The sequence below is a fragment of the Borostomias antarcticus genome (assembly GCF_949987555.1).
Source record: "Borostomias antarcticus genome assembly, chromosome: 8".
NCBI lineage: Eukaryota > Metazoa > Chordata > Actinopteri > Stomiiformes > Stomiidae > Borostomias > Borostomias antarcticus.
In genome coordinates, this window is record NC_140241.1 from 6,868,556 (window position 1) to 6,880,312 (window position 11,757).

The 11,757-nt window shown below is 48.3% G+C and overlaps 1 protein-coding gene across 1 annotated transcript; it reads left to right on the forward strand.

Moving 5' to 3' along the window:
• Positions 1-1,420: 1,420 nt before the first annotated feature.
• On the forward strand, positions 1,421-7,629 carry pdp1 (pyruvate dehydrogenase phosphatase catalytic subunit 1). Its single transcript, XM_084441909.1, has 9 exons — positions 1,421-1,506; positions 2,531-2,800; positions 2,908-3,075; positions 3,167-3,378; positions 3,766-3,847; positions 3,937-4,031; positions 4,662-4,830; positions 5,206-5,424; positions 5,560-7,629. The coding sequence occupies exons 2-9, from the start codon at positions 2,558-2,560 to the stop codon at positions 5,950-5,952; spliced, it is 1,581 nt and encodes a 526-aa protein (XP_084298035.1). The 5' UTR covers positions 1,421-1,506; positions 2,531-2,557; the 3' UTR covers positions 5,953-7,629.
• The last annotated feature ends 4,128 nt before the right edge of the window (positions 7,630-11,757 follow it).

Genomic DNA, 11,757 nt, shown 5'->3' on the forward strand with positions numbered 1-11,757 from the left:
CTGAGTAAAAACAGTGTATTAATATGTTGTAAGTCTGTTCATTTCATGAAGAACTTCTTCTACTACTTCTAAGTTGCTTTAAAAAACAACAACAATGGCGACTTGTAAAGCAGGTTTGAAGTTGAGAAGCAGAAATTCTAGGACAGATGGTCCACACTGAAATACCACTGATGATCCACACACTGACACTTGGATGGTGCCAACAACAACAGTTATGGAAGTGTGATTACAGGTATCTTTATGGTGCTGTAAACTAAATAGAAAAGTGATTTTATTATAACTCCATTGCACCCATGGTGTTTTATGACCATATCTCATCTCTTTGACTCTAAGTACCTGGCAGATAATATTCAACAGGTTCATAATCTTCAAAAAAAAACAAAAACAAACGGCTGAAGTTTGGGTTTTATTTCAGAAACAAGTCTTTGTTTCTCCTTTGAGGCAAGAAGACGACTGGTCTCTGCTACCTTGATTATGGTGATCGGTTGTACATGAATGCACTCACATTGCCTGCGTATGGTAGATTCACCATATCACATTGCACTGTTTTATCACATTGTAAAGCTCTAAACTCATTACTGTACACTGTACTCCAGGGCTGGCTCACCTTCGCTGACCTTGCGGGGGCTCAGTCATTGGTACCTGCTCATTTATAAAGCTATCCCAGGTAAACTCCCAGCCTAATAAACTCCCAGTAGCTAAATTTCCTCTCTGCATGGAGACCTGTAAGTAATTACAGTCTCAGATCACATGATGTGATCCTGCTGTCTTGTGCAGGATCTAGACTGAACTGGGAAAAAGGCTTTGACAAATCGAGCAGCTTCTCCTTTTATGTGCTCTGCTCTCCTTACCCGGAATAGGGCTTGGGGAAATGTAGTCCCATACACGACCATCTTGTTTCTACAAAGGTGTATCTATTTGTCTGATTGGCTCTACTGCATAGAATCCTATGCAATCAGACGAATAGATACACCTGTGTAGAAACAAGATGGTCGTGTCTGGGACTACATTTTCCCAAGCCCTATAGCCTTCAAAAAGATCTAAAGCTAATGGAATTGGTCTCTTTGCCTGATTTTAAAGCACTTATAAGATCGTTGTTAAATGATTCCGTTGGCACGTGTCAATGTCCTTAGGTATTTTAATTTGTACATTATGTTATCACCGATATTCTATTGTTTTTATCATTGTTTTTGGCTGCTATAACATGCTGCTATTTCGGCCAGGTCTCCCATGTAAATGAGATCTATGATCTCAATGGACCAGCTGGTAAAATAAAGATTAAATAAAAAATTAAAACAGCATTATTCCCTAACATTTTACTGTTTACATTTCTGCTGAATGGAAAGTCGGGCTGTGCGACATACGTTCCGGTGTGTAATGGGTTAACCTCACTACATCCCAAAGGCCAATCAGCGTGTGTCTGGACCTGGGCTCTGAGCCATGACGCAGGTCGGTGGGCTGTGATATTCAGTTACTGCGATACCCACCGCAAACCCGTCGATTAGGGTAAGTGGCCAGGTGGTATTCAGCTAAATGCACTTTGATTAGCGTTGTAAGTCTTCCACAGACCGTGTGTTAATATGACTATACAAATGGTTTGCCTTCTTTCAGCGGTCAGTGTATTGCTAGGCGTAGCCAGGCTCGAGCCCAGCTTGGAGCTACAGTAGCTGACGCATGTCATTGCAATGCAGCACGGTTAGCCGGTGTTAGCTTAGCTGTCTTACCAACTAGCTTGTTTGCTAAATTTTACATATAAAGTAGGGTAACCAGCTACATAACGCACTAACTAGAGACTGATTCAAGTCATCCAGGTGACAATAAGAGCTTGTGACCTCAGCTTGTCATGGCTGACCGTCCCGAACTGACACTGTATGTCAACAGTAGACAACTTTCCTACGTTAGCTAGCTGCGGCTGCGCCCATGGATGAAATTGGGCTGAGATGGGCAGGGCGCGAGAAGTCCTGGGTTCACAACCGTGGACAGCCAACTAATTCAATGCACAATGCCATCAGATAGCTATACAATAATTTCGATACTTCCTAACATATATGGCGTTTACTGTATCTGCTCTACATTTATGATTTGTAATGCGCTGGTATTTGACCTGCATTCATAGTCTGCTGCGTTCTGACTATCGATAGCCACTTTGCTACTTCGTCTTCTAATTTTTCCATGAGCCCTTATCCAGAGGTTCGAGCAGCGTCACACGTTGCTGCATATCTCTTATTATTATGTAAGCGGGTGGAGAGCCGAGGGAAGTCACTCCAAGTATTTAGTTCGGTAGGACAAGCAGGGGTATGGCTGTAGAGAGCGTATCAGGAGCAGGGATGTCACAACTGCGATTTCAGGGTTATAAATAGCAGGGTAGCCTAGCCGAGGTTGATCCCGAGAATAGGGCAAGCTCCGGCTGGAGCCACTTGGTTGGCCAAATAGTGGTAGGCAAGTCAATCAGTATCCTGGTCATTCATTTGTGATAGGATAGGGACATTACTATCAAATATTTCAATCAATATTTACACTTTGCCTGCAGGTGTGTGTGTGTCCTGAGCGTGTTGCCATGCCTGTGACATCACAGTTGCTCCGAGGCTTGCCCCGCGCCAAGCTCTGGGGCGCCAGCCTGTCACCATGCCAACGTCAGGCACACTGCTGCCCCTCTCTTCAGCGCCCAACCTCCCGACACAGCCACCGGCCGCCTGGCTCGTCCGCACGAGACTACCGCACCAGCTCCAACCTTCACAGCTACAACCTCACACCCCCACAAGTCAACTCCATCCTCAAAGCCAACGAGTACAGCTTTAAGGTTTGCCCCTCTAACCCCCCGCCCCTCCCACACGCACACACTCACTCATTCTCTCTCCGAATGCCAGAGTGTGATCTAAAGATCATGTGTGTGGGTCCTGGTCCAAGGTGCCGGAGTTCGATGGGAGGAACGTGTCGTCGGTGTTGGGTTTCGACAGTAACCAGCTGCCGGCCAACGCGCCCATAGAGGACCGGCGCAGCGCCGCCACCTGCCTGCAGACGCGGGGGATCCTGCTGGGCGTGTTCGACGGCCACGCCGGCTGCGCCTGCGCGCAGGTAACCGTCCGGACCGAGACCCCCCCCCCCCCTCGCCATCTTCCGTCACGTGTCTCCTGGGTAACGTTGTTCTTCCGTCCCTGTCCGCCAGGCCCTGAGTGAGAGGCTGTTCTACTACTTGGCGGTGTCCTTGTTGCCCCACTCCACCCTGTGCGACCTGGAGGCGGCGGTGGAGGCGGGCCGGCCTCTCAGCCCCATCCTGCAGTGGCACAAACACCCCAACGACTACTTCAGCAGGGAGGCCCAGACCCTCTACTTCAGCAGCCTCAGGACGTACTGGCAGGAGCTGATCGACCTCTACAGGTACGGAGAGCCCCTCGTCTGCGGAGTCGCACACAATGTCATTTTATTTCTACAGCGCCGTTCATACAAATCAATGGAGCACATAGTGCTCTCCATAAAAAGTGATGGATAAAAACGTGAGTCATATAAACACAGTGAGAACAGATTTAAAAGAAACAATCAAAGTAAAAAAAAAAAGATTAAAAGATAATGTAAAATAGAATAAAAAAAAGATTAAAAGATAATGTAAAATAGAATAAAAACTATGAAAACAGAATACAAATTAAGAACACTAGGATATTAAGACAAGTAACACTACGTGGTAAAAGCAGTGTTAAAAAAGTGTGTTTTAGGACCTCGCTTACCTGTCTTTTACCCCACTCTCTGACTCTCCCCCTCGGTTCTCAGTCCAGGGGAAACTCCTGACACTGGAGAGGCGCTGCAGAATGCCTTCAAGAGGCTGGACAACGACCTGTCCCTGGAGGCTCAGGTGGGAGACCTCGGCGTCTTGACAGTATACATCTGTCTGTCCATCTGTCTGTTTTGGGAGAGAGCTGATTTGCGTTGTTGACCGTCTAGGTGGGAGATTCGAATGCCTTCCTGCACTACTGGGTTCTGAGAGTGGCCTTCTCTGGAGCGACGGCTTGTGTGGCACACGTCCAGGGATCAGACCTGTATGGACACCGCAGCATATCTCTCCATACGTCTTACTGCTATGTTATACTAATGTCTGTTTATGCATTGTGACGTTTCCATGGGTTTGATGAACAAACCAGCCTTATGAGAGTCAACCTTCAGTCAGAATGTCACGGGGCGGCTGTGGCTCAGGAGGTAGAGCGGGTCGTCCAATGATCGTAGGGTCGGCGGTTCGAATCCCGACTCCTCCAGACCAGCTCAGTGGCCATGTGGGTAGAGTGTCCGCCCTGAGACTGGGAGGTCGGGAGTTCGATCCCCGGCCGAGTTATACCAAAGACTATAAAAAATTGCCTCCCTGCTTGGCCCAGGGGATGGGTCAAAAGCAGAGAACAAATTTCACACACTCAGGTGTGTGACAATCATTGGGCCTTTAACCTTAAATCCTCCTGACGACATTTCGAAGTGTCCTTGGGCAAGACACTGAACCCCAAATTGCTCCAAATGAGCAGGCTAGCACCTTGCATTGCATTAGTGAATGGGTGAATGAGAGGCCTTCATTGTAAAGCGCTTTGGCTAAAAGCTATATAAGTGCAGTCCATTTACCATTTACCACTAGTAGCCTAATGTATCTGCTCACTGCCCATGTCTGTCTCTTTCTGGTGCTGCAGGTATCTAGCGAACACAGGGGACGGCCGTGCTGTGCTGGGGGTGCAGGAGGAGGACGGCTCGTTCAGCGCTCACACGCTCACCAACGACCACAACGCCCAGAACGAGGACGAGGTGGCTCGCGTGTGCTCAGAGCACCCCCCCTCCGAGAGGAAGACGGTAGTACGACAGGTACGGAACCCCCCCTCCCCCCCCCCGGCTCCGCGGACCCGCTGTGGGACCTCGCTGTACATGTGATGTGATCTCTGTGGTATTCTTAACTTGTCCTCACCTCCAAAAACCTGTCTCTCTCCCTTATCTCAAATCTCACATGGTGTCCTGTTGTTGGTTTCTGTCATGTGATTACGTCTCCTTCACACTCCCTTTTACCCCCTTCTCTCTCTCTCTCTCTCTCTCTCTCTCTCTCTCTCTCTCTCTCTCTCTCCATCTCTCTTCCTCTCTCTCCCCTCCTGTCTCTGTCCCTCTCTCTCTCTCTCTCCATCTCTCCCCCCCCCTCACACTCACTCTCTCTCCTTCCCTCTCTCTCTCTCTCCCTCTCCCCTACAGGACCGCTTGCTTGGCCTCCTCATGCCGTTCCGCGCGTTCGGGGACGTGAAGTTCAAGTGGAGCATCGAGCTGCAGAAGCGCGTCTTGGAGTCCGGCCCCGACCAGCTCCACGAGAACGAGCACACCAAGTTCATCCCGCCCAACTACCACACCCCTCCTTACCTCACCGCCGAGCCCGAGATCACGTACCACAAACTACGGCCGCAGGACCGCTTCCTGGTAAGGAGAGGACGGCGGCGGCACCCCTGGGCGTGTCTCGCTCCGTAGCCCCCCCCCTCTGCCTACCCGTGCGTTATGGTGGGCGTGCTCTGTGCTTCAAAGTCCCTCCTCTCTGTCCCCCCCCCCCCCCCCCAGGTGCTGGGCAGTGACGGCCTGTGGGAGACCCTTCACAGGCAGGAAGTGGTGCGCATCGTCGGCGAGTACCTGACCGGCGTGCAACAGCGCCAGCCGCTCACCGTGGGCGGCTACAAGGTCACCCTGGGCCAGATGCAGGGGCTGCTGGAGGAGAGGAAGGCCCACGTGTCGTCGGCGTTCGTCGACCAAAACGCCGCGACGCACCTGATGCGCCACGCCGTCGGCAACAACGAGTTCGGCACCGTCGACCACGAGCGGCTGTCCAAGATGCTGTCGCTGCCCGAGGAGCTGGCCCGCATGTACCGCGACGACATCACTATCATCGTCACGCAGTTCAACCCCCACGTGGTCGCGGCGCAGCGACGGGGAGGGGAGCGCGGCGAGACGCAGTGAACGGGACGAATTGCGGACGTCTGCTGTCGAGACGCGCACTCGACGCCCAGTATTTAACCCTGCCTGTACCGTACGCTGGCTCGCCAGCACGCCGGCACACGACATATTCAGAAGACAGACTGACCTCGAGGAGGAGGAGTCTGTGTGCCCGTCTACCTGTGGACTCATTTTATAGTTTTGGATTGGTAGGGTATGGAGCGTAGTGTATGTAGAAAGAGTGTGTGTGTGTGCGCCTGTGTGCGCGTGTATGTATGCAGTTCTGTTTGAGGTCAGTTCCTAAGAGTGGGAGGGTCCTGATTGTCCATCTCCAGACCAGCTGATCCGTCTCCGTCCTGCGCTGCGTCCTCCAGCTCCAGCCCTCGACTGGCATCCCTGTGGAATGTTACTGTTTCATGAACCAGCATCGCCGCACTGCTGACAATATCAAAGAGGAAAAGGTCACGTCATGGTCTATGTGCCAAAAGAGTACACTACCTAACCCACGAGTGAGACACAGCCGTTATAGACTGTGCCTTATAGGGGCAGGTGGCTGTTGGATGACTGTTTCTGTGTGTGTGTGTGTGCGCGTGCGTGTGTGTGTGTACGTGCGTGGGCTTGCTAAACCTACTGCAGCTCGAACTCCGTACTATACCTTGTATTCTCATTCTCACAAACACTCCCTTTTTGTGACGTTTGATCATATTTAAGCTCTTCCTGGTGCAGCTGTGTCTGTACAGTGCAGCTGTACAGGTGGAATGTAACCTGCCTTGCTATTTTATGTACTGTATACAGAATGAGACACCCTGGTCAAATGTCGCACCCTATTCTCCTAATGCTAGGTTCAGATACAAACAGCCATGATGGAAGGAGATGTGATTGCCTCGCAACCGCCTATTTGGAACGTCGAAAGTAAACGTCGTTTATGGAAACGAAAGTATGGAAATATTCCAGAGGAGACGGGACGTTCTGAAACTAGCTTCCTACAGCGGCTGTAATATCTGAATGTGGCTTCACAGAGCCAGGGCCATACCTTTGTTGGTGTGACACCTCAGTCACCTGTGTGTGTAGCCTGGTTCTGAGGGAGTTTAACCAAACATTTGAGCAGTGTGGGTTTTAAAGTGGTTAAAAGTAGCAAGTGGTCAAAAGTCTGTTTTATTTTTTATTTTATTTGGTTGCTATAAATATATAGTGGTTGACGTGGTCTTACTATGTTTCTGCCGAAGCCATGTCCTCTATAATCATCGTGCCATCCTCACAGAGGCTGGCGAGAGCAGAACTACATTTGTTTTCCCGGCTCAATCAGTGGTAGGACGCTAACCAGCATGCTCTCTGGCTGAGGGTGTGTTCAGGGTTAGAGGATGGTTTCTGGTTGAGGGTGTGTTCAGGGTTGGAGGATGGTTTCTGGTTGAGGGTGTGTTCAGGGCTGGAGGATGGTTTCTGGTTGAGGGTGTGTTCAGGGCTAGATGATGGTGTGTAGTTAGCTGAGGAGAGAATGTTTAGCAGAAGGAAGCTGTCTGAACACGGGCTGAATACTTGAAGGTTATTTATGCAGCTTTTAAAACCATGTTACAAGGTTCATGTTACATGTATTTATCCACGTCTATGCGTATCTATGAGATGTAACGGTTATGTAACGTATCCTTAACAGTTACGCTTCGGGGGATGTAACGTTTTGTATTGGGAATGTTTTAATAAAACACTGAGCTCACGGAAGTGTTGTCTTTGTTGGTTCTGTGTGTGTCTGTGAGAGAGAGAGTGTGTCTGTGAGAGAGTGTGTCTGTGAGAGAGAGAGAGTGTGTCTGAGAGAGGGTGTGTGTTTGTGAGAGAGAGTGTCTGTCTGTGAGAGAGTGTGTCTGAGAGAGAATGTCTGTGAGAGTGTCTGAGAGTGTGAGTGTCTGTGAGAGAGAGTGTGTCTGAGAGAGGGTGTGTCTGTGAGAGAGGCTGTGTGTCTGTGAGAGAGTGTGTGAGAGAGTGTGTGTCTGTGAGAGGGTGTCTGAGAGAGTGTGTGTGTGAGAGAGAGTGTGTGTGAGAGAGTGTCTGTGAGAGAGTGTCTGAGTGAGTGTCTGTGAGAGAGAGTGTGTTTGTGAGAGAGTGTCTGTGAGAGAGTGTGTGTGAGAGAGTGTGTGCGTCTGTGAGAGGGTGTCTGAGAGAGTGTGTCTGTGAGAGAGTGTGTGCCTGTGAGAGAGTGTGTGTCTGTGAGAGAGTGTGTCTGTGAGAGAGTGTGTCTGTGAGAGAATGTGTCTGTGAGAGAATGTGTGTCTGTGAGAGAGTGTCTGTGAGAGAGACTGTGTGTCTGTGAGAGAAAGTGTGTGTCTGTGAGAGAGAATGTGTCTGAGAGAGAGTGTGTGTCTGGCTCCACCTGCCTCTGCAGTAATGAGCTCCTAACTCTCGCTCCTGCCGCTCCCCTGGAATGTGATCAGACCGACACGCTACCGGCAGGCACCCAGAAGGTCAGTCTGGTCTCGGGTTACGCTCGGTCAGTGGTGTGGTGTGTTGGTGCACACATGCATGTGTGGGTGTGTGAAGGTCAGTGCAGTCTTTGTGGTTTGGCTGTAGCCATTACTCTGCACCAACACTGGCAGGCATGAAAGTGGTGTGGAATCAGAGCAAGTCTTCCTGAATTCCGATATTTAATTACTGTTCTGTCCTGTTATTCACAACCACCCGCACCTATAAGGCACAGGCCTTAAACTGGTGTTAGTGACGTCAGACAAACATTTCTGGCCACTAGATGGTGCTGTAGGCCAACTTCCTGCAACCATAGCAAGTGCTAAGGCAGTTTTGAGGTTGGGGGAACAGCCTCTAGCTCTGACCTTGGGGTTGGGTGTGTGTGTGTGTGTGTGGGGGGGGGGGGGGGGACATAACCTTTTCCCCAGTGAGCCCATAGGAGGAGGAAGGATGTTTATCTTCTGTTTTAGAAGGAATGATAGGAGCCTATTTATAAGCATTCACTGCGTTTCTGTTGGCATATATTGAGAAATCATCTCGTTTTCATAGGGGTCCTCATTACGTAGCATTAATCCACCTCAAGAAAAGAAACAAATTGCATAACTGAGAATCAATAAACAAATTACATAAACAAAAAATCAATTAACAGTTCAACAGTGAGGAGATATAAGATGATCACCAATAATAGATATGAACACATGCTAATGCAGATTACGTCTCTGCCAGGGAGGACCACCCAGCCTTGTTGGTGGTGAGAGCCGTAGCTATCTCGTCACACGTCTGAACATGTGATCATGCCTATTTAACATGCCTATTTAACATGCCTGTTTAACATGCCTATTTAACATGCCTATTCAACATGCCTATTCAACATGCCTATTTAAGATTAAGCCAAGTCATCTTAGGTCATATGCTTAATTCGATAGACTATGTATGTATGTATGTTGACTACTGGAATTATAAGACTGAGCGTCAAGATGACCTTGCAAATATGAATCATGTGATATGATCAACAGGCACGTGAGTGTTTATGTAAGGATGACTCAAATAAGCATATGATGACCATGGGATGATCACTCTGAATGAGGTAATGTCGTGTACCATTGATTGGTTGGAATGGATAATGCTCTAGGCGAGGGAGGGGTGTTTAAATTGATTTGTTGAAATTGATGTAATGTCTGATGTGATGGGAGGAGAGAGAGATGAGAGAAATTGTATAAAAAGATGAGAGCAGCGATGCTCGGGGTGGACTCGGGGGGCCATGGCCTGCAGCCCAGTTGGAGATTCGGAACCAGAGTTCCCCTCCAGCCTATTATTGTAGAAATTGAGCAAGCCCCTGATGTTCTGACCTCTACAGCCCTCTGCCCTGACGGAAGAGAGGGTCACACTCAGAAAGGAGTTTCTGGGTTCTCGCTAGATTAGAGCTGCTGAAATTGTCAATATGGCTGATAAAGAAGAATGAGCTGAGCCAGAACAAGGCCTTTTTTGGTAAATCTCATCTTCTTTCCAAACCAGGTTTTATGTTGTGACTTTTATTTTATATTTACCAATTATTCACTATCATCATTCGTTTGTGACTTTCTGCTTTTGCTTTTACCATGATAATGAATGAGTTAATAAAGAAATTATTGCATTTAAAGTTAAGTTCTGTTGTCATTCTACTCTTCCTAGAGAAATGTGCTCAGATAGGGGAGTATTAGTTCTCTTCCTAGAGAGATGTGCTCAGATAGGGGAGTATTAGTTCTCTTCCTAGAGAGATGTTCTCAGATAGGGGAGTATTAGTTCTCTTCCTAGAGAGATGTGCTCAGATAGGGGAGTATTAGTTCTCTTCCTAGAGAGATGTTCTCAGATAGGGGAGTATTAGTTCTCTTCCTAGAGAGATGTGCTCAGATAGGGGAGTATTAGTTCTCTTCCTAGAGAGATGTGCTCAGATAGGGGAGTATTAGTTCTCTTCCTAGAGAGATGTGCTCAGATAGGGGAGTATTAGTTCTCTTCCTAGAGAGATGTGCTCAGATAGGGGAGTATTAGTTCTCTTCCTAGAGAAATGTGCTCAGATAGGGGAGTATTAGTTCTCTTCCTAGAGAGATGTGCTCAGATAGGGGAGTATTAGTTCTCTTCCTAGAGAGATGTGCTCAGATAGGGGAGTATTAGTTCTCTTCCTAGAGAGATGTTCTCAGATAGGGGAGTATTAGTTCTCTTCCTAGAGAGATGTGCTCAGATGGGGGAGTATTAGTTCTCTTCCTAGAGAGATGTGTTCAGATAGGGGAGTATTAGTTCTCTTCCTAGAGAGATGTGCTCAGATAGGGGAGTATTAGTTCTCTTCCTAGAGAGATTTGCTCAGATAAGGGAGTATTTAGTTCTCTTGTATTTGTAAAAGGTTAGCTGTATGCATACTAAGGATCAGACAGGCTACCCTAGACTCTAAACAAACATTTTGCTACAGTAAAAGTATACTTACATTTAAATTAATTTCTAGCAACCCCACCAACAGACATCTCACATGAGTAGGGCCGCAGTTAAATTCCGTGGTCTTAAATTGTATCTAATCTATCAGGTCAGAGGTCAGATGCAATTAAGGTTGAAGCGGAGAGGGCACAAGGATGTATGTGTTTAAAGGCTGAACAAATCTACTCCATCCCAGCTTAAAACAATTCATTAGAATCCCAGGGAGGACTTCGACCCTGTGGGCTGAAGAACTGATATGCCTTAGAGGAAAGCTGGAGCTGGGCCTTTGTACGGAGGCACCGGAGACAGCACGCACACACACATACACACACACACACACACACAGACACACACACACACACACACACACACACACATGGTTTAACTTTGCGCAGAGAACAAATGGGATCTCTCTCTAGGATTACGTATCAGAATGTTATGTTCTCACACTGAGGACTGTAATAGATCAAAAAGTCATCGATCATCAAGACCACAATAAAACACGGCTCCTGCGCTTCCCGAGACATTGAACGGTAAGATTCAGTCTTACTTTCTCTCACTCTTCAAGGCCTCTTCAAGGACACACCCCAAAAAGACTGTCATGTCACGGGTTTGGCCTGACGTTGTCATGTGTTCCAGTGGAGGCAGGCATGTAGTGGAGGGTAAACCCTTTAAAATGAGCCAGAGAGTTTACACACCTATTTTCTGATCAACTGTGTTAATCAATGAGGGAAAACAAGGTGGGTAAACTGTACTCAACAGAGTTGACCCCCCTCTGTATTTACCACTACGCCCCTGAGTGTTACTTGGGCAGCCTGTGGACGGTCAGGTGGTTAACCAACATGTCAGCAGATTCTAGGTCAGGAGAGAGCCTCGCTGTCTAGTGCATCCACAGTGTGTGAGCGCTTGTGACAGTTAGTGAAGAAAGGTGTC

What these genes read in the sequence shown, in the direction of transcription:
- pdp1 (XM_084441909.1), top strand. Translation starts at nt 2,558, where the DNA reads ATGCCTGTGACATCACAGTTGCTCCGAGGCTTGCCCCGCGCCAAGCTC. An exon ending in CCAACGAGTACAGCTTTAAG is followed by an intron (nt 2,801 to 2,907) that starts GTTTGCCCCTCT and finishes TCCTGGTCCAAG; the next exon opens with GTGCCGGAGTTCGATGGGAG. An exon ending in GGAAGACGGTAGTACGACAG is followed by an intron (nt 4,831 to 5,205) that starts GTACGGAACCCC and finishes TCTCCCCTACAG; the next exon opens with GACCGCTTGCTTGGCCTCCT.